General features: G+C 34.6%; 1 protein-coding gene across 1 annotated transcript in view; it reads right to left on the reverse strand.

The window, feature by feature from the left end:
• Positions 1–23,777, reverse strand: part of LOC141344548 (uncharacterized) — a 73,798-nt gene that overhangs the window by 3,325 nt on the left and 46,696 nt on the right. The window contains exons 19-41 of the mRNA XM_073849427.1: positions 23,371–23,424; positions 23,225–23,269; positions 20,496–20,549; positions 20,360–20,404; positions 16,953–17,006; positions 15,671–15,715; positions 15,116–15,169; positions 12,935–12,979; positions 12,630–12,683; positions 12,487–12,531; positions 10,650–10,703; positions 10,389–10,496; positions 9,993–10,046; positions 5,373–5,426; positions 5,175–5,219; positions 5,038–5,091; positions 4,895–4,939; positions 4,731–4,784; positions 3,023–3,076; positions 2,525–2,578; positions 2,316–2,423; positions 2,068–2,157; positions 1,961–2,019 (exon numbers count right to left, since the gene is read on the reverse strand). Of these exons, the coding sequence (XP_073705528.1) occupies positions 1,961–2,019; positions 2,068–2,157; positions 2,316–2,423; positions 2,525–2,578; positions 3,023–3,076; positions 4,731–4,784; positions 4,895–4,939; positions 5,038–5,091; positions 5,175–5,219; positions 5,373–5,426; positions 9,993–10,046; positions 10,389–10,496; positions 10,650–10,703; positions 12,487–12,531; positions 12,630–12,683; positions 12,935–12,979; positions 15,116–15,169; positions 15,671–15,715; positions 16,953–17,006; positions 20,360–20,404; positions 20,496–20,549; positions 23,225–23,269; positions 23,371–23,424 (1,328 nt within the window). The remainder of the gene's footprint in view (positions 1–1,960; positions 2,020–2,067; positions 2,158–2,315; positions 2,424–2,524; positions 2,579–3,022; positions 3,077–4,730; positions 4,785–4,894; positions 4,940–5,037; positions 5,092–5,174; positions 5,220–5,372; positions 5,427–9,992; positions 10,047–10,388; positions 10,497–10,649; positions 10,704–12,486; positions 12,532–12,629; positions 12,684–12,934; positions 12,980–15,115; positions 15,170–15,670; positions 15,716–16,952; positions 17,007–20,359; positions 20,405–20,495; positions 20,550–23,224; positions 23,270–23,370; positions 23,425–23,777) is intronic.

Below are 23,777 nucleotides of genomic sequence, written 5' to 3' on the forward strand. Positions count from 1 at the left end.
ATATATATATATATATATATATATATATATATATATATATATATATAAACTGAAATATCACATTTGCATAAGTATTCAGACCCTTTACTCAGTTCTTAGTTGAAGCACCTTTGGAAGCAATTACAGCCTCAAGTCTTTTTTGAGTATGACGCAACAAGCTTTGCACACTTGGATTGGGGGATTTTCTGCCATTCTTCTTTGCAAGTCCTCTCAAGCTCAGTCAAGATGGGGACCATCGGTGGACAGCCATTTTAAGGTCTTTCCAAAGATGTTTAATAGGGTTCAAGTCAGGGCTCTGGGTGGGCCACTCTAGGACATTCACAGAATTGTTCCTAAACCACTCTTGTTTTGCTTTGGCTGTGTGCTTAGGGTCATTGTCATGTTGGAAGGTGAACCTTCGGCCCAGTCTGAGGTTCTGAATGCTCTGGACTGGGTTTTCATTAAGGAGTCTCAATATTTTGGTGCATTGAGCTTTTCCCCCAAAGCTTGAGGCTGCTACCAGAACACTTTACTTTTGGGATGGTACTCTGCAGGTGATAAGCAGAGCTGGTTTCTTTCAAACATGATGCTTAGTATTGAGGTTCATCAGACCAGATACTCTTGTTTCTCATAGTCTGAGAATCCTTTAGGTGCTGTTTAGCAAATTCCAAGTGTGTTTTCATGTGTCTTCACTGAGGAGAGGATTGAGTTTGGCCACTTGCCATAAAGCCCAGGTCGGTGGAGTGTTGCAGTGATGTTTGTCCTTCAGTAGGATTCTCCTATCTGCATATATGATCATAAAGCTCAACTAGAGTGACCATCAGGTTCTTGGTCACAAGTCTAGACAAGGCTCAGTTTGGCTGGGTGACCAGCTCTTACAAGAGTTCTGGTTGTGCCAAGCTTCTTCCATTTGAGAATAGAAGCCACTGTGCTCTTGGAAACCTTCAGTGCAGCAGAATTTTTCTGTAGCCTTTCCCAGATCGGTGCTTTGATACAATTCTGACTCTAAACTCTGCAGGCAGTTCCTTTGACCTCATGGCTTGGTTTTTTCTCTGACATGCATTGTCAGCTGTGAGGCCTTTTATAGAGAGGTGTGTGCCTTTCCAAATCTTATCCAATCAATTTCATTTACCACAGGTTGACTCCAAGCAAGGTGTAGAAACATCTCGATGATCAAGAGAATGGGAGGCACCTGAGTTAAATTTCAAGTGTTGTTGCAAAGGGTCTGAATACTATGGACGCCTGTTTCTGCCACTGAATAAAAAAAGGTCGTTGCGACTTTTTATCTTGCAATTCTGACTTTTTTCTCAGAACTGTCTCATACAAACTCTGAGAAAAAAATACAGAATTGCAAGTTAGTTCTGAGGAGAAAAAAACTGATTTGTTTATAGAACTGCAAGTTTATATCTCACAATTCTGAATTAATTTCACAGAATTGGGAGTTTATATCAAGAAATTCTGACTTTATAGCTTGCAATTGCGAGTTTATTTCATGCAGTTGCGACTTTATTTCTCAGAATTGCGAGTTTATATCACATTTCTGAGAAAAAAAGTATCACACAATTCTAAAAAAAGGTCCGAATTGTGAGATAACAAAAAAATTGTTCAGTGGTGGAAACGGGCTTCCATAGAATACTTATGTAAATTATATATTTCAGTTTTTTCTTTTTAATAAATTTACAGATATTTTTTTAATTCTGTTTTCACTGTGTCATTATGAGGTACGGAGTGTAGATTAACGAGAACAAACAAAACAAAAAAACAATTGTAGTATTAGGCTGCGCTGCAACATAAAATTGGAAAAAGTGAAGGGGGTCTGAATGCACTGCATATTCCTGGCTGTATTGTGTACTGCAATACACTGCAGTGGAATTTCTCTACAGCCTTAAAGACTTGTTTCAAAAGCTTGCCGAATGTCTTAATGCATGTTAAATATAACAGTTAATCACCAAGAGCCTCAGCCTCATAGATAGGACTGTACCCTCTCCTGAGGCATTCATCCAGTATGAGCATTTGCATGAACAGCAGGCGGTTAAGCAGCTAATGGCCATTTGGTGGGGCACATGACATTAACTCGTTTGTTCTTACCGCTGTGCCAGGAATCCCCCTTTGGCCTGGGAACCCTTTCAATCCGGAAGGGCCAGGTTTTCCAGAAACACCCTGAGGACCTGGATCACCCTTCAAGGAGAGATACGATGACAATTTAGTCCATCAACCTCCACAGCTGCTATTTGTAGTCATTACCAGCCACCTACACATTGGACTGAACATTATGCAAATTCTTCCCAGTTATTACCCTTGAGTGATCTGAAGTGAACGTGTTTGGCCAATCGTACCTTTCCACCTTCTTTGCCAGCAGTTCCGGGAAGACCTTGCTCTCCAGGGGGTCCTGGTGATCCAGGATGTCCTCTCTCTCCAACAGGGCCAGTTTCTCCTGTAGAGCCCTTTCAAATTCAAACAGGTTTTTCATTTAATTTCTGGCTAACAGATTTTTTATTTTATTTTTTCATTTCTACTTTATATAACAGTAACAGCTATGGCTCACCTGTGGGCCAACAACACCTCCAGGTCCAGGAGGTCCAGTCTTTCCTTGGAAACCCTGTTTGAGAATAAAAAGTCATTGTGAGACATTAAATACAATTTACTGTAGTCATCACATTCCTGGAAAACTTGGTATGCATGAAACTTTATGTAAATATCACTAAACTGTACAAATCCAGCTTCTAAAATGCCAGTGGCACTTGTCTTTTTCTTATTTTCATTACATCCACTTCTTTCCTTAAATCAGTGAAAGTCAAGTGCAATGTTTTCATCTTGAAAAATACAAAGGGGAGACTTTTAAGATAAAATGAGTTTCTTCTTTTAGCACTCCATCTGTCGGACGCTCTTGATTAGAAACAGAAAGATAGACCTGCCAAGAGCAGTGTAGCGCTTGACACTGTCAGCAGCTAAAAGGTAATACACCATATAAACACTGTCCACAACATTTATTCCTCTTTACTCAAGAGACAGAAAACACTTATGAAGACAAAACGATACTCACAGTCTCTCCTCGCTGTCCAGGGTGACCGGGCAATCCGTCTTTTCCAGGAGGCCCCTGAGGGAATTATAAAATTAATAGCGATTAAATCACATTTATGTAATTGTTATATAATAGGCTTACAGACTTGTGGCTATAATTCTTTCAAGTTTTGTGGTTTAATGGCTACAGTTAGACCCACTGCATAGTCAGTATAGAAGCCCATTTCAGTCACATAAGGAAAAACAACAATGGTTTGGCAAATCAAAATTACGACACAAGTAGAAATTATGAGATAAAAGTCATGACTGTGACATGAAAATATATACAAAAGACTAATTTCAAGTCATAATTTCAAAGTTATATTTGAACTCATACTCATAATTTTGAATTTTGTCAATTAAGATTAATAATTAGGTCATAATTATGACTAATAATTAAGTCATTATGACTTAATGTCTTCACTTTAAAATAAAAGGTCATGAAAGTTACTAGAAATACATATGTCAGAAAAGTTGAAACTATAAGATAAAAAGTAGAAATCATGACAAATGTGAACTATAATCGACAATGTTTTATGTCAATAAATTGCTTTTTAAAATCAATTATGATTAATAATTAAGAACAAATTAGAGTTAAAAAGTAAAATTATGTAAAAAGTAGAAATTATGAAAAATGTCAACTATAATCGACAATGTTTTATGTCAATAAATTGCTTTTTAAAATCAATTATATTATTAATTAAGAACAAAGTAGAGTAAGAAGTAAAATTATGTAAAAAGTAGAAATTATGACAGTCAACTATAATCAAAAACATTTTATATAAAAAATAGCTTTTTATTAATTACGATTAATAATTATGAACAAAGTAGAATAAAAAGTAAAATTATGACAAATGTCAAATAATCGACAACATTCTGTCAAAAAATTTGCTTTTTTATATAAATTATGATTAATGATTAATAACAAAGTAGAGTAAAATGTAAAATTATGCAAAAAGTAGAAATTATGACAAATGTCAACTATAATTGAAAATGTTTTATGTAAAAAAAATAGCTTTTTAATCAATTATGACTAATAATTAAGAACAAAGCAAAGCAAAAAGTAAAATTATGTAAAAAGTAAAAATGTCAACTATGACAATGTTTTATGTCATAAAATAGCATTTTTATCAGTTATGATCAATATTTAGGAACAAAGCAGAGCAATAAGTAAAAATATGTGAAAAGTAGAAATGATGACAAATGTCTTATAAAATTTGATGAATTAGCTTTGTTTAAATCGATAATTAAGAACAAAACAGAGTAGAAAGTAAAATTATGTATAAAAGTAGAAATTATGACGAATGTCAACTATAATCGAAGTTTTGTGTCCACATTTTTTTATGAATTATGATTACGAATTAGGAACAAAGTTAGAATAAAAAAGTAAAATTATGTAAAGAATAAAAATTATGAGATTTTAAACGTCAATGTAATTTCAACCATATATCATAAATAAATATAATTGTGACTTTTCTGGTCATAATTATGTATTATGTCATAATTTTGTCTTTTTATCTCATTAATCAGACTTAGTATGTCATAAATCAGACTTTTTATCTCTTAATTATGACTTTCGTGTGTGGCAGAAAAAGGACTTCCATTCTAAAGTGAGTCAAATAATAGAATAATGTCTATCCACAGATCTATCAAACTGATAAAAAACATTTGGAATTGATAAAACCACATACAGGTGGTCCTTTAGGGCCTGGTAATCCAACAGGACCTTGAGCTCCTTGAAGTCCCTAAAATGTGAAGAAAGCAACATGTAAGGGAGAAGTAATGGAAATGTTTTCGACCTAAGAAAGGTTGACAAGTACAACTGAATGAGAGAAATAATTCAACCATCACTCACTCTCTCTCCTGGGCCACCAGCTGGTCCATCATTTCCTGCTGTTCCCTAAAAAAGAACCAGAGTCAAAGGTGCCTGTTACAAGAAGCATGCACAAATACCAATAACTAACTGAGTTAGCTGAATCTGGACTAATGAAGCCTGACCTTTGCTCCAGGTTTTCCTGTCGGACCTCTGGCACCTCTTCCACCACGGGGACCCTGAGAACAAGAGTTATTAGTGATAAGCCTTGTGTAAAACTAGTGTACGTGGAAAAAGGTTATAAGATTCAAACTTGACATACCGTTGGTCCTCTTTGTCCTCGTGGACCTGCTTTACCAGCAATGCCCTGAAAAACAAAACCAGCCATCTATCATCTATGAAAGTACAACCCTGTCATTACAATAACTTAGCTCCAGGACTAGTCAACTTATGCTAGAAATGGTTTGTAATCAGAACCACACAAGTATGATAGAAATAGCTCCCTTCAGGCTCTACGTACCCTTCCTCCCTTCTCGCCATTGGCTCCAGGGAAGCCATTGAAACCAGTTGAGCCCTGTATGGAGACAGATGATTAGACACATTGAGGAGAGCGGTTTTCAACTTCACCACGTTAATGACGTGCTCACTTCACTTCAAAAGTATCCAATGTTCAGCTTTATCTTTAAAACTGCCAAAATGCCAAAAACTTTGGTCTTTGAGCAAAAGTGAAGCTGTGTTGACAGAGCGAGGATGTCCTTGAAGAATAATTCAACATCATTACTACTAATGCTAATGCTATGTGGGTGATACTCAGAGGGCAAGCTTTTGGAGTTGATAAACATGAGTGGTGTGCGCTTGTTAGCACAAGGACAGGAGATGAAATTGAAGGTCAAATTATTTTGGCAGGCAAAGAAGAGGAAGCAGCCTGTGCACAATGGATACGCATCAGTAATTTACTCCACGGGATGGTCGCCTGCTCAGGATAATGGGGCAAATCAAACAGACAACTGCAAACACACACACACACACACACTCTGCAGTTTGACTGAAAAAGGGGATGTGAGAGGAGAAGGCCAACAACAATTTCTCTTTTCAGCTAAAAGTAAACACTAATAACAACATACCAGCTCCAAAAAGCACTTGGAGTAAAGTTTAATGCTTTAAAACACTAACATTAGCCCATTAACGTGTTACGCTCATGATGAATGCACAATAGCTTGTTATTAATTATTTCAGAGTGTCTATTTACACTAACTCCGCCCACCAATGTGTGATTGGGCTAGTCAACACTACAAAAGACGCCTGTCAAACAACAGCTTTAGTGGTGTGGATGGCAAAGTGTCTGCCGTAGTCTTTTAGACGTGATCAACCTGAGTTCGAATCTGTGAGTTTGCCAAACTTTTTTTTTCCCTCCCATTTCAAATCTCATATAACATCGAAAAGGCAATTATTTTTAATAAAAATGAATGAGATAATCAAAAAGTTAAAAATTAAAGTATCATATAGGCTTAGGGTAGGTGTAGGGAGGGATTTATTGTCCCAATAAGGTGGAATCCATTTAATAATTTGAATTAAAATTATAATTTTCACTTAATATGTTATTATTGCATACTTTTATGCAATTTGTTATAACAATGATAACAGTTTTATAACAGTTACTACAATAGTAAGGTGCAGATAATTGCCACTATTTGAAAAAGGTGATAAATCCTATCGCTATTTACACTACCATTCAAAAGGTTTTTAATGTTTTTTTTTAGAAAGTCTCTTTTGATCACCATGCCTGCAATCATTTGATCTAAAATACAGCAAAAACAGTAATATTGTGAAATATTTTTGCTATTTAAAATAACTGCTTTCTATTTAAATATATATTAAAATGTAATTTATTCCCATGATCAAAGCTAAATTTTAAGCATCATACTCCAGTCTTCAGTGTCACATGATTCTTCAGAAGATCCTTCAGATCCATCAGAAATCATTCTAATATGCTGATTTGCTTTGCAAGAAACATTTATCATTATTATTATTATCGATATTTAAAACAGTTGAGTCAACCCTCAGAATTTATTTATATATATCAGATATATCAGATAATTGCTGTTCTTCTGAACTTTCTATTCTTTTTTTTTAGCAGCAAATCAGAATATTAGAATGATTTCTGAAGGATCATGTGACAGGAGTTATGATTCTAAAAATTCAGCTTTGATTCAACTCCATATCCATAAATGATATAAACAATTGCGAATTTATATCTCACAATTCTGAGGAAAAAAAGTCAGAATTGCAAGATACAAACTTGCAATTGCAAGAAAGAAAGTCAGAATTGCGAGAAAAAAAAGTCAGAATTGCAACTTTATGTCTCACAATTCTGACTTTATTTGTCGCAATTGTGCGTTTATATCTCAGTTCTGAGAAAAAAAGTCAGAATTGCAATATACAAACTTGCAATTGCGAGAAAGAAAGTCAGAATTGCAAGAAAAAAAGTCAGAATTGCAAGTTTATATCTTGCAATTCGTACTTTATTTGTCACAACTGTGAGTTTATATCCTGCAATTGTGACTTTATACTTCGCAATTGTGCATTTATATCTCAGTTCTGAGAAAAAAAGTCAGAATTGCAATATACAAACTTGCAATTGCAAGAAAAAAGTAAGAATTGCGAGTTTATATCTCGCAATTCTGACTTTATTTTGTCGCAATTGTGAGTTTATATCCTGCAATTCTGACTTTATAACTCGCAATTGTGTGTTTATTTCTCAGTTCTAAAAAAAAACGGAATTGCAATATAAAAAATTGCAATTGCGAGAAATAAAGTCAGAATTGCAAGTTTATATCTCGTAATTCTGACTTTATTTGTCGCAATTGTGAGTTTATATCCTGCAATTCTGACTTTATAACTTGCAATTGTGCGTTTATATCTCAGTTCTGAGAAAAAAAGTCAGAATTGCAATATACAAACTTGCAATTGCAAGAAAAAAGTAAGAATTGCGAGTTTATATCTCGCAATTCTGACTTTATTTGTCGCAATTGTGAGTTTATATCCTGCAATTCTGACTTTATAACTCGCAACTGTGTTTATTTCTCAGTTCTAAAAAAAAAAAAACGGAAATACAATATACAAACTTGCAATTGCGAGAAATAAAGTCAGAATTGCAAGTTTATATCTCGTAATTCTGACTTTATTTGTCGCAATTGTGAGTTTATATCCTGCAATTGTGACTTTATAACTCGCAATTGTGTTTATTTCTCAGTTCTAAAAAAAAAAAAACGGAATTACAATATACAAACTTGCAATTGCAAGAAAAAAGTAAGAATTGCGAGTTTATATCTCGCAATTCTGACTTTATTTGTCGCAATTGTGAGTTTATATCCTGCAATTGTGACTTTATAACTCGCAATTGTGTTTATTTCTCAGTTCTAAAAAAAAAAAAACGGAATTACAATATACAAACTTGCAATTGCAAGAAAAAAGTAAGAATTGCGAGTTTATATCTCGCAATTCTGACTTTATTTGTCGCAATTGTGAGTTTATATCCTGCAATTCTGACTTTATAACTCGCAATTGTGTGTTTATTTCTCAGCTCTAAAAAAAAAAACGGAATTACAATATACAAACTTGCAATTGCGAGAAATAAAGTCAGAATTGCAAGTTTATATCTCGTAATTCTGACTTTATTTGTCGCAATTGTGAGTTTATATCCTGCAATTCTGACTTTATAACTTGCAACTGTGCGTTTATATCTCAGTTCTGAGAAAAAAAGTCAGAATTACAATATACAAACTTGCAATTGTGAGAAAGAAAGTCAGAATTGCAAGAAAAAAGTAATAATTGTGAGATTATATCTCGCAATTCTGACTTTATTTGTCGCAATTGTGAGTTTATATCCTGCAATTCTGACTTTATAACTCGCAATTTTGCGTTTATATCTCAGTTCTGAGAAAAAAAGTCAGAATTGCAATATACAAACTTGCAATTGCAAGAAAGAAAGTCAGAATTGCAAGTTTATGTCTCGCAATTCTGACTTTATTTGTCACAATTGTGAGTTTATGTCCTGCAATTCTGACTTTATAATTCTGCGTTTATACTGTATCTCAGTTCTGAGAAAAAAAAAGTCAGAATTGCAATATACAAATTTGCAATTGCGAGAAAGAATGTTAGAATTGCAAGAAAAAAGTAAGAATTGCGAGTTTATATCTCGCAATTCTGACTTTATTTGTCGCAATTTTGAGTTTATATCATGCAATTCTGACTTTATAACTTGCAATTGTGCGTTTATATCTCAGTTCTGAGAAAACAAAAGTCAGAATTGAAAGATCCAAACTCGAAATTGCGAGAAAACAAAGGCAGCATTGTGGGATAAAAAGTCGCAATTACCTTTTTAATGTTTTTATTCAGTGGTGGAAACAGACTTCAATACATACGCATACACGTACAAAAAAAGTATACTTTGGTCTTAAAGGTTAAAGTAGAGGAAATAGGTAGAAAAATTAAATATCTAATATCAACAAAAATCAACACCCGTCAAAAAGCAACATGATACTGTTCAAAAGCCTCCTCATGCCAAGAAAAAAAAAGAATAATTATCACACAACTCTGCTCTTTGTTCCACTTTCAGACACTCCTCACCCTAAACAGGCCAAACTGAAAAAAGCTGACAAAGCAGGTTGTAGACAACTTCGATGTCGCTTTGCACCACTTGCTATTCAAGCAAAGTAGGATCCATTTCATAAAACAACTTCAAATATAAAACTCCATGAATAAATACCAGGGAATTCAAGCTATTTGAGTGAACAAGCCCATATACTGAATCAAATGATTGTTTTGATGGTGTCAGCAGCCTGACCTGAATGAATACGCTGACAAACACCACAAACTATGTCTGCATAGTCTTGAGCTGTTCACAGGCCAGCACTTATTGTGTCCTGGGTGGCCAAGAGATAAAGCAGTCAGCGTCATGGAGAGTGAGTTTATCCTATTAACTCTGTTAACACAGGCTATCAGAGAACAGCAGGCCCTGCGTGTCAAAAGCAGCGCTTGGTGAAATATAAAAAAGCAGCCGTGACAGTGGCACTGTTTAAGAGAGATGATAACATAAAAAAAATATTTTATAAAATAACAAGCTGCACTTATTACTTACCTTAGGACCTTGTCTTCCTGGGTAGCCAGGCAAACCAGGAACACCAAGTTTTCCCTAAAAAACAGAGAAGAAAAAAAGAACTCAGCACTTTTTAATTGGAGTTTTTAAACAAATCATCAGGCACTATATAGTAACAATAAAGCATTTCATTTCACCCAGCACAAACTGCAAAAGCATATGGGAGTTGTAATGGAGTATCTGGCTGACATTTAAAACCGCCGTTCAGAATCAATTTATGATTATGAGTTCAGTGTCATTTTAAGTTTTATTTCACACATGTATTAATAATCCCTGACAGATACTTAAGTGTCCTAAAAACCCCAGTGTTGATTTTTCCAGGGTTGGTCATTTCAAGTACTTTGGCATTATATCTAACATAATGAGTTTTAAACTGACCTTCTCTCCTGCCATGCCCATAGGACCGGCCTCTCCAGTGGGACCTGCTTTACCTTTCGGCCCTTCTGGTCCATCTTCTCCTCTGGTGCCCAGCACACCAACCTCTCCCTGAACACCAGCATCAATGGACAAACATTATACCAGACTCATAAGAACTAAAATGGGTAAACAAGTTTAAAACAAATGATAAATAAGTGATTATAAGTGTTGATTGAAATTAAATGTAACTGTAATTAATAAAGCAAGGTCTTTGTTACTCACCTTGTCACCCTTGAGGCCCATGTCACCCTTGAACCCAGGGAAACCATCTTCTCCCTGAAATTAGTGACAATGTCACATCATTTATTTGAACAAACAAATAATTAAATGTAGTAACAAAGATATTTAAATAAAAAATGTCATTTAAAATAGAATTTAAATGGAATGAAATAACATTTTCATGACAAATATTGTCATGTCTGTAATGTCTTCACCCTTGAACCCAGGAAAAATATCATCTCACTAAAATCGATCAAACTCAGATAATTTATTTGAGTAAAATAAACTTGTGCAAACTTATGCAGGTTAAAATAAACAAATAAATAAATGTAGTAACAAAGATATTTAAATAGAAAATGGCATTTAAAAATGGAATTTAAATGGAATGATATAACATTTAAAATGTCAATTTTCATGATTAATACCCCTGAGTCCAGGAAAAATATAATCTCACTGAAATCAATCAAACTCAGATAATTTATTTGGGTAAAATAAACGTGGGCAATCTTATGCAGGTTAGAATAAAATAAAATAAATAAATAAACAAATGTAGTATAATGTCATTTAAAAATGGAATTTACGTGTAATGAAATAACATTTAAAATGTCAGATTTCATAAAGAATACTGTATTTCATAACCGCTGAACCCAGGAAAAACATCATCTCCTTGAAATTGTTCAAACTCAGATCATCTATTTGGGTAAAATACACTTAGGCAAACTTACATAGGTTAAAATAAAATAAAATAAAATAAATGTAAAACCACTCACACACACAAAATATAAAAAAAAAAAAAAAAAAATCATTTAAATGGATTTTAAATGGAATGAAATAACATTTAAAATGATGAATAAAATAAAAATAATAATAAATAAATCAATAAATGTAAAGATTTGAATACATTTTTAAAAATAGAATTTAAGTGGAATGAAATAGAATTTAAATTCCAATTTTCATGATAAATGACTGTATGTCATCACCTCTGAACCCAGGAAAAACATTATGAAGGTAGGCAAATAAATAATGTGACAACAAAAATATGTATATAAAATTGTCATTTAAAAAAATATAATTTAAATGGAATTAAATAGCATTTAAAATGTGAATGTTCGTGAAATTTTAAATGCTCATTTATTTGGGTAAAAAAAAGCTTGTGCAAACTTATGAAGGCAAATAAATAAATAAATACTGTAACAAAAACATCTATATTAAAAAAATAATAAGTCATAGATTTTGAAAAATTGAATAAAAGTTCAAAGTGAAAATCGAAAAAAACAGAATAAACCATTAACCATTTTCAATCTAATTCTAATACTCCATAAGAACATAATGGCTAAATGCTGGCATCTAGTGGCCGTAGTATAAACTTCTGGTTGAAGCTAGTTCAGGCTGAGAAATAAATCCCATCTATGATTGTGTGTTCATTTAACAAACTAGCATTCTTGAATTTTACATATTAAGCTGGAAACTTCATATTTCATACCAACAATGATACATTTTAGAAACAAAAGTCCTGACTACTGTATGAATAAAACACTGACACTTGGTGGCCACTGCAGAGGATACAGCCTGAAGCAATTGAGCCACAGTATTGTACATATCCAAAACAATTAAAACAGATTCATCATTTTATCTTTTTTTTTCTTTTCTTTTTACAAATCTCTACTGACATCCAGTCGCATGTGACTTTGCATTATACCACACACTCATAACACCTGACTGAAGCCATTTTAGTGCAAATAGTCCCTAAAATGGCCTTCCAGTTTTAGCTGGGTGTCTCATTGTAGAGGCTGACCCAAGAGCTCAGTAATGGAGATGGGGGACAGAGTAATTTGCTTACCTTTTCTCCTTTGCCGCCCTTCAAGCCACGAACGCCCTCTGCACCCTAAATGGACAGAACAATGAGTAGATGCTCTAACGGATAGAATAAAAGCATGTAATTAAAAAAAAATAAAGAATCAGAAGATAATCACGGCTGTTTACCTTCACACCTCGGGGACCGGGATAGCCAATGGACCCCTGGGGACCTGTGTGGCCCTATAGAAAATAAGTAATATAATAACAGTGAATCAATCAGGATTAATAGAGGGGAATTAGGTTTTAGACTTCTAAAGAGGCCACACATGTTAATTACAGACAGAGAAATGGCTTTCATTTCGCTACTGAACTTTCAGGCAGCTGCAAAATAGTGCCTTACGGGTGGTTTAGTGGCTTTGCACTTTAAATGTGGTCAATAACTGGAAGTTAGAGTGACAATTCATTTTGAGACAAACTAAAAATATACTCACAGCTGCTCCTTTCTCCCCGGGAGGACCCTCTTTCCCAGGATGACCCTGTGCAAAGATTACAAACAAAAGCATCTTCATTGAAAGTCTGAAAGTCATGTGAGGCAAATACAGCTGGGTATGATTTTGAAGATTTGGTGTACACTAAATATACAGTATTCAGAATATTAAAAATGCCAGTTGTATGATTATTGCAGTATGGAAGTCTTTTTCGCTGAAATCTTGTTATTTGGAAAAATATTTAAGAAGGTTCAAATGCTCACTGATGCTTCAGAAGTAAACGGTGCATTAAGAGCCGGGGGGTGAAAACTTTTGGAATTTAAAGATCAGGGTACATTTAACTTATATTGCCTTCTGGCAAACATGTAAGTATCTTCTGTAGATTCTGAAGGGCAGTGCTAAATGAAAAAAAAAAAAAAAAAAAAAAAAAAAAGGTTTTTAGGCCAAATAAGAAAAATGTACACATCTTCATTCTGTTCAAAAGTTTACACCCCTGGATCTAAATGCATTGTGTTTTCTTATGGAGTCCCTCAGTTGTCCTCTGTGTGAAAAAATTGATCTCAAAATCATACAGTCATTATCGGAAAGGGTTCAAAAGCTTAAAAAAAAACAAAGAATTTGTGGGACCTGAAGGAGTATTCTGAAGAACAGCGGATAGTTTAACTATTCAAGACAAACAAGGGACTCATGAACAACTTATCACTAAAAAAAAAAAAAAAAAAATACTGTGGATCATTCAGATAACAACACAGTATTAAGAATCAAGTGTATGTAAACTTTTTGAATGGGGTCATTTTTACAAATTCAACTATTATTTTATTTTGTGGACTATATGTAAACGTCTTGCATGTGAAATATCTTATTCAGGTCAGTACTAATTAAAAAATAACATGCATCTCTCTTATTTTGGTAAAATAAATAACATTTTGCAGATTCTGCAATGTGTATGTAAACTTTTGACTTCAACTGTATACTAACATTCAAAACTTTGTGGTCAGTAAGATTTTTTTTTTTTTTTTTTTTTATTTATCAAAATGATTAAAGTACTCAAAATATTTAACAAAAAACATTACCAAATCTTACCGACCTCAAACTTTTAAACGCTAGTGTGTATTTTTATTTGTGGCATTAAAAAAAAAAACATGCATTAAAATAAATAATATTACAATAAACATACATATTCTTAGACTATTTTACCATATAAATTTCCATTCTTCCAAAAATAAACATTAAATAAATACATACCAAGTAACAATAATATAAAAAAAATGATTGCATATCATTGTTTTTAATATTTTTTTTTAGATGTGTGACCCTGGACCACAAAACAAGTCATAAGGCTAAGTTTGTCAAAATTGAGATTTATACATCATCTGAAAACTGAAAAAAACAAACAAAAAAAGCTTTCAACTGATATATGGATTGTTAGGATAGGACAGTAATTGGCCAAGATACAACTATTTGAAAATCTGGAATCTGAGGGTGCAAAAAAATCTAAATATTAAGAAAACCACCTTAAAAGTTGTCCAAATGAAGTTCTTAGCAATGCATATTACTATTAAAAAATGTTTTGATATATTTACGGTGGGAAATTTACAAAATATCTTCATGGAGCATGATCTTTACTTAATATCCTAATGATGTTTGGCATAAAAAAATATACAAATATACCCATGCTACTTAAGACTGTTTTTGTGGTCCAAGATCACATGTTTTAGTTACACCAGCAACCAATGAAACTTCAACATTAAATCAAGAAATATATTCAAATAAATATATATATATATAATGATTTCCCAGAATGCCAAAGTCTTCAAAATGCAGTCAGTCCACATGAAACAGGCTGCAACACTGAAATCAAAGAAGTGTCTCTGTTTTTGCTCATTCTGATGTTGTGCTAGACTAATGAAAGTCCTCTGTCTTGTCTGTGTGGAATTTCTTTGAACTGTAATTCAATAAATTCTATTTCCTGTCATTCCAATTCAAATTTCAGCTCATTGACTGAAAGGAAGCCGACACTTTCATTCTAAACCGTGCAAGGTAAATATTCCCCTTAAGTCAGGATTATCATCAAGCTGGTTAATGATGGCTAATGATGTGAGATGATGCAAAGTATTTCTGGTATGAACACTGGCATTTAGGGGAGGGGAGAATATGAAATAAAAAAAAAACAATTTCACTTACAGGAGGCCCATCAGCCCCAGCCAGTCCATGGAGCCCCTGTTTCCCACTGGGACCCTATGAGAGAGAAAGAAAGAAACAGAAGAGGGAGGAAAAACACACACAATTAAGACTGTGATTACTGGTGTGCCCAAGTGATTCGCTGGACAACTTTTATAAGCAGTTCAATTCTAAAGCACTCCATTATCATCTTTTTCCTCTTGGTAAAGAAGAGATCTAATCATACAGTACGTCTGGAAACACTCCACCACGAGTCACATTTCAGACTCTCTGGCTACTTTCCAGCAGCCCAGACAAAATGCTTGTCTCAGAGACTAACCAATGACAGTTATGTGTGTAAGCATATCTCCTGCTTGTCGAAGCATTAGCGAGTGTTGAGGTGTGTGTGTGTGTGTGTGTGTGTGTGTGTGCGTGTGTGGTTTTCCTCTAGTCAGCAGCGATCTGCTCGCAACCTACAGCTCAGAAACCGAGGAGTCTGTTGAATCGTTTATAGGGTTAGGGCAGAAAAACGCCGTCTGTAATAACAAAGACGACGGCTGCTCTCATTCGCATACTCACTTTCTCTCCAGGTGGACCGATCGGGCCTTGAGGACCAGGCAGACCCTGCAAGACAAGATTTCAGAAGTCAGACAGTACAACATGGAGTCTTCAGTGGAAATCTGATAGTAAAGTTTATATTGGAAAAAGCTGTGTTGAGCACCTCTCAGTCAAATCTCAGAAAGAATGTCGAACAGGATACGCTATTCTAAATGTCTGTGCGAGAGTGTGCTAATATAGAGTCATGTACTCTAAAAACACACTTATATAGTCTGGATGAGGATTTAGATTAGTGGATCTACCAATTTTCTCTTTCCTCATTACTTTTTCTGTCTAATTCTTTCAATAACAGTTCAAAAGCTCCACCTTTAACTGAATACAAGAGAAAAGAACATTTAATCACCCCATGCAATCACTAACCGACTATTTTGATCACATAATCCTTCAGAAATCATTCTAATATGCTGATTTGGTGCTCAAGAAATATTACTTATTATTATCAATGCTGAAAATAGTTGCGCTGCATAATAGTTTTGTTGAAACGGATATATTTTTTGCAGGTTTTGATTAAATAAACAGTATTTGTTTGAAACTGTTAACATAACATAAACCACAAAACCAGTCATAAGGATCAATTTTTTGAAAATGAGAATTATACATCATCTAAAAGCTGAACATGATCCATTGATGCATGGTTTGTTAGAATAGAACGATATATGGCTGAGATACAACTATTTGAAATCTGGAATCTGAGGGCGCATACAAATCTAAATACTGAGAAAATTGCCTCTAAAGTTGTCTGAATGAAGTTCTTAGCAATGCATAATACTAAACAAAATTAAGTTTTGATTTATTTACAGCAGGAAATTCACAAAATATCTTTATGGAACATGATCTTTACGTAATATCCTAATGATTTTTGGCATAAAAGAAAAATCTATCATTTTGACCACTACAATGTATTTTTGGCTATTGCCATAATTATACCCATGCTTCTTAAGACTGGTTTTGTGGTCCAGGGCCCACAAATGTACAATTCAATGTGTCCTTGCTGAATACAATACTTACTCACCCCATTTTAAAACAGTAGTGTACATACAGTTCATCTACAAAAGATTATATATGTTAACTTCTAGGAATACAATGGTCTATAGCTGACCTGAAAACTGACAGTCTAAAAACTAACCACAAAAATGTTGATTTCATGGAAAATAGGAAGTAGAATCCTGATTAGAAAAAAAAAAAAACAATCAGGTTGTCTGAGGCAAACTGACAAAAAGATGCTCAATCGACTGATACTTACATGTGGACCAGGGTTACCCTGTTGCCCAGGAGGTCCAGGCTCTCCTTGAGGACCCTGTTAGAACATTTAACAGAAACACTTCAGTACACAACACTATTATTATTCCTACACTTCACTGCTCCAGGGAGCCTATGACATTTTATAAAGATATGAAAAACAGTCCCCAATACCTCAAACTCCAAAAACACTCCACATGTTAGACAACAGACACGTGAAAATTACAAATCCATCTTTTTCCATTGGCCTTCCTTCCTGAATTGCACAGCCTACTGTAATAAAATCTATTATAGCAGCTTTAAACCACTGGCAGAGAGAAACAGACACAGAGATGGGTACGAATTTTATAGGGTAGTTGTAGCTGAGACCTTGACTGAATGGAAACTGCTAAAATATGATAAAATAAAGTTTTTTTGTTTTTATTTTATTGAAACAAACTGTTTAATGAACCTAATGAGTTGATTTGCTGGCTGAGATGTTGGACCATACACACAGCTGAAGTCAAAAGTTTACTTAATGTGCTAAGACGGATCATACAAAATGCATGTTATTTTTTATTTAGTACTGACCTGAATAAGATCACATTAAGGATGTTTACATATAGTTCACAAGACAAATGAGTCCCTAAACTACCTACTGTTCTTCAGAAAAGTCTTTCAGGTCCAACAAATTCTTTGTGTTTTCATAATTTTTGTGTATTTGAAACCTTTCCAACAATGACTCTGATTTTGAGATCCACCTTTTCACACCGAGTACAACTGAGGGATGGATATGCAACTATTACAAAAGGTTCAAACATTCAATGATGCTCCAGAAGGAAACACAATGCATTAAGAGCGCTGAAAACTTTTTTGATATGAAGGTCATGGCAAATATAACTTATTGTGTCTTCTGGGGAACATGTATCTTCTGTAGCTTCTAAAGTGCAGTACTAAATGAATTAAATATGATATTTAGTAGAGCTGGGGTACTCGGACTTGTACTCGGACTCGAGTCCGGTCTGAAGTTTAATTTTTAGTGGACTCGGACTTGTCACGGACTCGGTTGCATTTTGACTCGGACTCAAGCTTTTCGGACTCGGGAATAATTACCGAGTCCAGCCGAGTCCAGGGACAGTTGACGGAAATTTTACTGACTCGATGCATTATTACGAAAGTGACATTCAGTATTCGCACGTGTTTAAAAGTCTTGCCAGTACTTGAAAGCCTGCTTTCTTTGCATACACAAACACCCAAAGCGTGCTCACCGAAAGCGCCTCTCAGTCAGCATGCAAATGCTGAATTAAGTTTTCTTTTGCATGTTATTGCTACACACTTACACGAAAAGTTATGTCAAAATGCACCGTCTTGGAGATTATTCATGCAAATGCAGTCGAATTTAAACAGTTGGGAGAAATACAGATGTGTCAAAATATATGATCTGTGCATCCGGTCTTAAAGCGACAGCAACGTAAAACTGCTGCAGCAGACAGCGTCATATTAAATTTGCCTATTTTATCTCACAATTAAGATTTTATTATTATTTTTTTTTTAATATATGTTGTTTATATGTTGTATTTCGGACTTTATTACTCAAATTAACTCAACAGAGTTTTCTGAGGGGAAAAATGTCAGAAGTGTGGGATTTAAACTCATGATTTTGAGCTGAGGGGAAAAGGGAGAATGTCATTTCTTATCAAAATTGTGAGATATAATCTCAGAATTGTGAAAATAAAGTCAGAATTTTGAAATATAAACTCAAATTTACTTTTTTTACTCTTTTATTCCATGGCCTCCATAGACTGCTACATAAAAACTGTCCCCTTACAGCCTCATTTTCATCCAAGAAAAAAAAAAAAATCTAAATGCCATCTACCCTGTCTAAGGTGTTACCATTCGTCATATAAAACCCAAAACAGCTAAAATCAGAGATAAGAGGTGAATTTTCTGCTCCTCAGGCCTCATTCACTAAGCCTCCTACCCACCCCATTGAATTTATACATTTACTATATAACAGTAAATAAAGTCAAGTCCTGTCCTGCCCTATAATTCTAAAAGCTGTTTCACTCTTAAATATATCACAATACATAAGTTATAACTTCTGTTACATGACTTTAAAGATTGCTGGGCAGGACACTAATTATAAGATGGTATGAAATCAAAAATCCAAATGGCAATATGCAATAGCGGTTTGCTTTTTTACATTTAAATTGTCATTGCCTTATTCTAGTTGTAAAGGTTAAAACAAGGTTAAGATACTGAAAAACAGTAGTGTTTAGTTGGACTCGGACTCGACTTGGACTCGACTCGGACTCGACCCATTTGGACTCAGACTTGAGTCCGACTCGCCCCATTTTGGACTCGGACTCGACTCGGACTCGAATGGTTAAAGACTCGGACTCAACTCGGACTCGACCCAACACTAATATTTAGACATAATAAAACAAATGTGCACATCCTCATTCTGTTCAAAAGTTTTCGCCCCCGGCTCTTAATGCATCGTTTTTCTTTATGAAGCATCAGTGAGCGTTTGAACCTTCCTTCTTTGCATTGGAGTACCTAAGTTGTCTTTAGTGTGAAAAGACGGATCTCAAAATGATACAGTCATTTTTGCAAAGGGTTCAAATACATGAAAATGCTGATAAACCAAAAAATCTGTGAGACCTGAAGGATTCTTCTGAAATAGCAGACAGTTTAACTGTTCAGGACAAATAAGGGAGTTGTGGATTATTCAGGTAACAATAAAGTATAAAGAATGAAGTGTATGTAAACTTTTGAACAGGGTCATTTTTATAAATTCAACTGTTATTTTCTCTTTTAAACTATATGTAAAAGTATTTTATGTTAAATATCTTATTCAGGTCAGTACTACATAAAATAAAACATGCACCTTGTATGATCTCTCTTATTTTGATAAAATTCGCATTGTACAGATTCAGCAAGGTGTATGGAAACTTTTGACTTCAGCTGTGATTATTTTAATTTTTAATCAGTCAGTCTCAATTGAATCCTTCAAAGACTGCTGTTCAAGACAAGCTTGTGAACAAATGACTAAGAAACTAACAAAATGTGGTGTATATGGTGTGTTCATACAAAACTGTGTATGCCTACATAAATCCACTTCCTGTCTTGCATACTTTAGTGGCAGACATCATGCCTTCTTAATTTCAGCACTTCCAGGTCAAAGATCACCCCCTGCTGCCACAGTCACAGTGACACTTTCTCCTGCCAATCCTACTTTGTTTCTCTCATCTAATAGCCTTACTTAGATGTGACCTTTGCTTGAGACAACAAACATGTTACAGCGAGGTCATAGGTTGTCAGTTAAGGACAGTTAACCAACCAGAAAACCCCTTAGGGGGGTCTAGAGAGCAGAAGAGTCTTTCTTCTGTTATAAGCACACTATAAAAGCAGGGGAGAGAAAATCCTTACCATGTTTCCTTTAGGGCCAGGTGGTCCATCCAATCCAAGAAGACCCTGCATGTGTATAGAACAGAAGTGTCAAGCTGTGAGTTTCAAGCTATTTGGATGGTTGTAAATAAGTAAGTGTGGTGTTTATGGTACATACACGCTGTCCAGGGGTACCAGCAGAACCTCTAGGGCCCAGCAGTCCTCTTGGACCCTGGTAAATAATAAAAGAAACATGTCATGATAATAATTTAGACAGCCAAGTGGTCATCAGACCAAAGACCCCCTGGTGGATAGAGCTATGGAGCTTGGACCCCCTATAACAAATGTGACGTATTTTGAGTTACAACAAGTACCATATACTTTTACAAGAGATTTGCCAAAGCTGTCTACTATGAGGAGCCAAAAAACAAACTTGATGGAAGGCTGTAGACTAAGAGTAAATGTTACACAATATCCAACAATATTAAATTAAAAAAATTATGTTTATATTATCTTTCAAGAACAAAAAGCAAAATCTTTCCAAAGAAAGGAAATTATAAATTGAGTTATGCGATTTTTAACCCCCTTTTGTGATATGGCATGGCAGGACAAATCAAAAGGCATCATGGACCAGCTTTAGCATGGTACATATTCTAATTTATGTTATCATATAATTAAACATTACATTTTATATATTTTTTAAAGTGGAACATACATCAACACATCAAGCTGAACTTTAGCTGTGGTTGAAGTTAACTCAATATTACAAATGTCATTTCCTCACTAAAATTAGTTTGAATACTTGGTGGATGCTTTGTGGTTACTTTGTATAACAGTGTAACTACTACTTAGTGATCTTGACTAATTAAAGCTATAATAATATCTGCATACTTTGTTTTGATCAACTGCGAGAGACATTAAAATTATTTAAAGGAAAAAAATGTTTATCATTTTTTACAGTCATCACAGAGCACAAGGTTTAAGACAGAAACAGACACCGGGTTTTCGCTGTAGACATCAGCTGTCAGACTCACTCCAATTAGATTCCACATCTTCAGGGCTGATTCTGTTATTTGTTAGATCTTTGCTGATGGAGTATTTAGTCAAAGAGCAAGTAAAATATGTGAGACCATTAGCGTGTCGTGAGAAACAAAGAAAGAAAAAGAGCTGGAGAAAATAGAAAACTGCAGCGCTCCTTTCCCGTACACAGCCATTACCACAATGAGCAATGAACAACAAATACAGAGATTTTAAGGTTGGAAAGAGCAGGGTGGGGCGTGAAAAGTGATTACAGTGGGCAGTCATGGTCTTTTAGGCATAAAGTGAAGTTAATGACTCTCACGTTTTGTCTTGAGAGCCTTAAGGTCCATTTGAATAACTCAAAAATTAACGTTGAAGCATCTAATTGATACTTCACTTTTCCTAATTAGATTATACACAAAATTGAACATACATCCTCAGTGAAAAGGTCACATTAGTTGTGGTTTGGGTCTCAGACCTTAGATTATGCACAATCATTTAAATGTTTAGAGTCAACAAGTTGTTTGTGTTTTTTTTTTTTTTTCTGAAAGAAGTCCTTATGTATGGAAGCCCATTTTCGCCACTGAATAATAAATAAAAAAGGCAGTTGTGACTTTTTATCTCACAATTCGGACTTTTCTCATAACTGTGAGATATAAACGCACAATTGCGAGTTATAAAGTCAGAATTGTAGAATATAAACTTACAATTCCAAGAAATAAAGTCAGAATTGCGACCTTTTCTTGCAATTGCAAATTTGTATCTCGCAATTCTGAGATACAAATTTCTCAGAATTGTGAGATATAAACTTGCAATTGAGAGTTAAAGTACAGTTACGAGGAGAAAAAAAAAGACTGATATGTTTAAAGAAATGCGAGTATATATCTCACAATTCTGACTTCATTTCTCAGAATTGCGAGTTTATATCTCACAATTCTGACTTTTCGCGAGTTTATATTATGCGATTGCAACTTTACTGAATTCTGAATTTATATCACACAATTGTGACTTTATTTCTCAGAATTGCGAGTTTATGACTTTATAACTCGCAATTGTGACTTTATATCTCACAATTAAAAAAAGTCAGAATTTAGAGTCGCAATAACCTTTTTTTATTCACTGAGAGAAAAACAGGCTTCCGTACTTATGATTGCAACTTTTTTCTCGCAATTGCAACTTTGTACCTCACAATTCTGACTTTTTTTCTAAAAATTATGAGATATAAACTCACAATTGCGAGTTATAAAGTCCAGTTATGAGGAGAAAAAAAGACTGATTGTTTATCTCTCACAATTCTGACTTCATTTCTCAGAATTGCGAGTTTATATCTAACAATTCTGAGAAAAAAAGTCAGAATTGCGAGTTTGTATAACGTAATAATAAGAAAAAAAGTCAGAATTGTAAAATAACAAGTCGCAATAACTTTTTTACATTTTCATTCAGTGGCCGAAAACGGGCTTCCATACTTATGATCACCAAGGCTGCATTAATTTGATTAAAATACAGCAATATTGTGAAATTTTATTAATGTCATTTATTTCTGTGACGGTAAAGCTGAATTATCAGAATAATTACTCCAGTCTTTAGTATCACGTTTCTTCAGAAATGCTTAAGATAACATTTTTATGAGAATCAGTGTTGCTTAATATTTTTTTTTGTGGAAACTGGATACTTTTTGAATAAAAAAAGTAATTAACGGCATTCATTTAATCCTAAACTTTTGAACGATAGCGCATACAGAAACAATTTCATATTTCATAAGTCTGTGCCTACACTGATACAAAAGAGGGTTAAAGCTTCGAACAATATGTCTTCTAAGATTTGAATAGATCACAAAAAAATGGAAAATATGACAAGTGAATACAAAACGCAAATGGAGATGCTTACACTTTCTCCTGGCATTCCTCTCTGTCCGATCTCTCCATCCTCTCCCTGCAGACAAGAGCAAAAACATGAAAACATGTGTTTGCACACAACCATGTAAGTACATATGAATCAAAATAACAAATTAACGTGTCACTTGGCAAACGCACCCTTGGTCCGTCCTCTCCTGGAGGGCCTGGTGGGCCAATGGGACCTCCCTCACCCTAAAAAAATGAAAGAGATGAAATGACAGAGGAAGAAAAAGAGTAAATGTATTATTACCGTCCCTGCCTGCCTGCTTTTGGCTCTGTGCATTGTAAGGGCCCATGACCACTATTTATAAGACTGCATCCCTATAAGAAGAGGCTATAACATAGCGGGGCCTGTAATTACCCAGGGCAGGATTAGGAGGACAGCACTTTGGCTGGAAATATACACAGCTCCCTGTGATCTGCGGGCCTCTTTCACTATACTAGCCCAGGCCAAGCAAGCCACACTCCGCTGTGCCTAGCGACAACAGCTTTCGTTTGCCAGAGGAACGCAAGCACGCCATACAAGCCCCATCACATCTATAACA

The sequence above is a fragment of the Garra rufa genome, chromosome 10 (genome assembly GCF_049309525.1).
Source record: "Garra rufa chromosome 10, GarRuf1.0, whole genome shotgun sequence".
Taxonomy (NCBI): domain Eukaryota; kingdom Metazoa; phylum Chordata; class Actinopteri; order Cypriniformes; family Cyprinidae; genus Garra; species Garra rufa.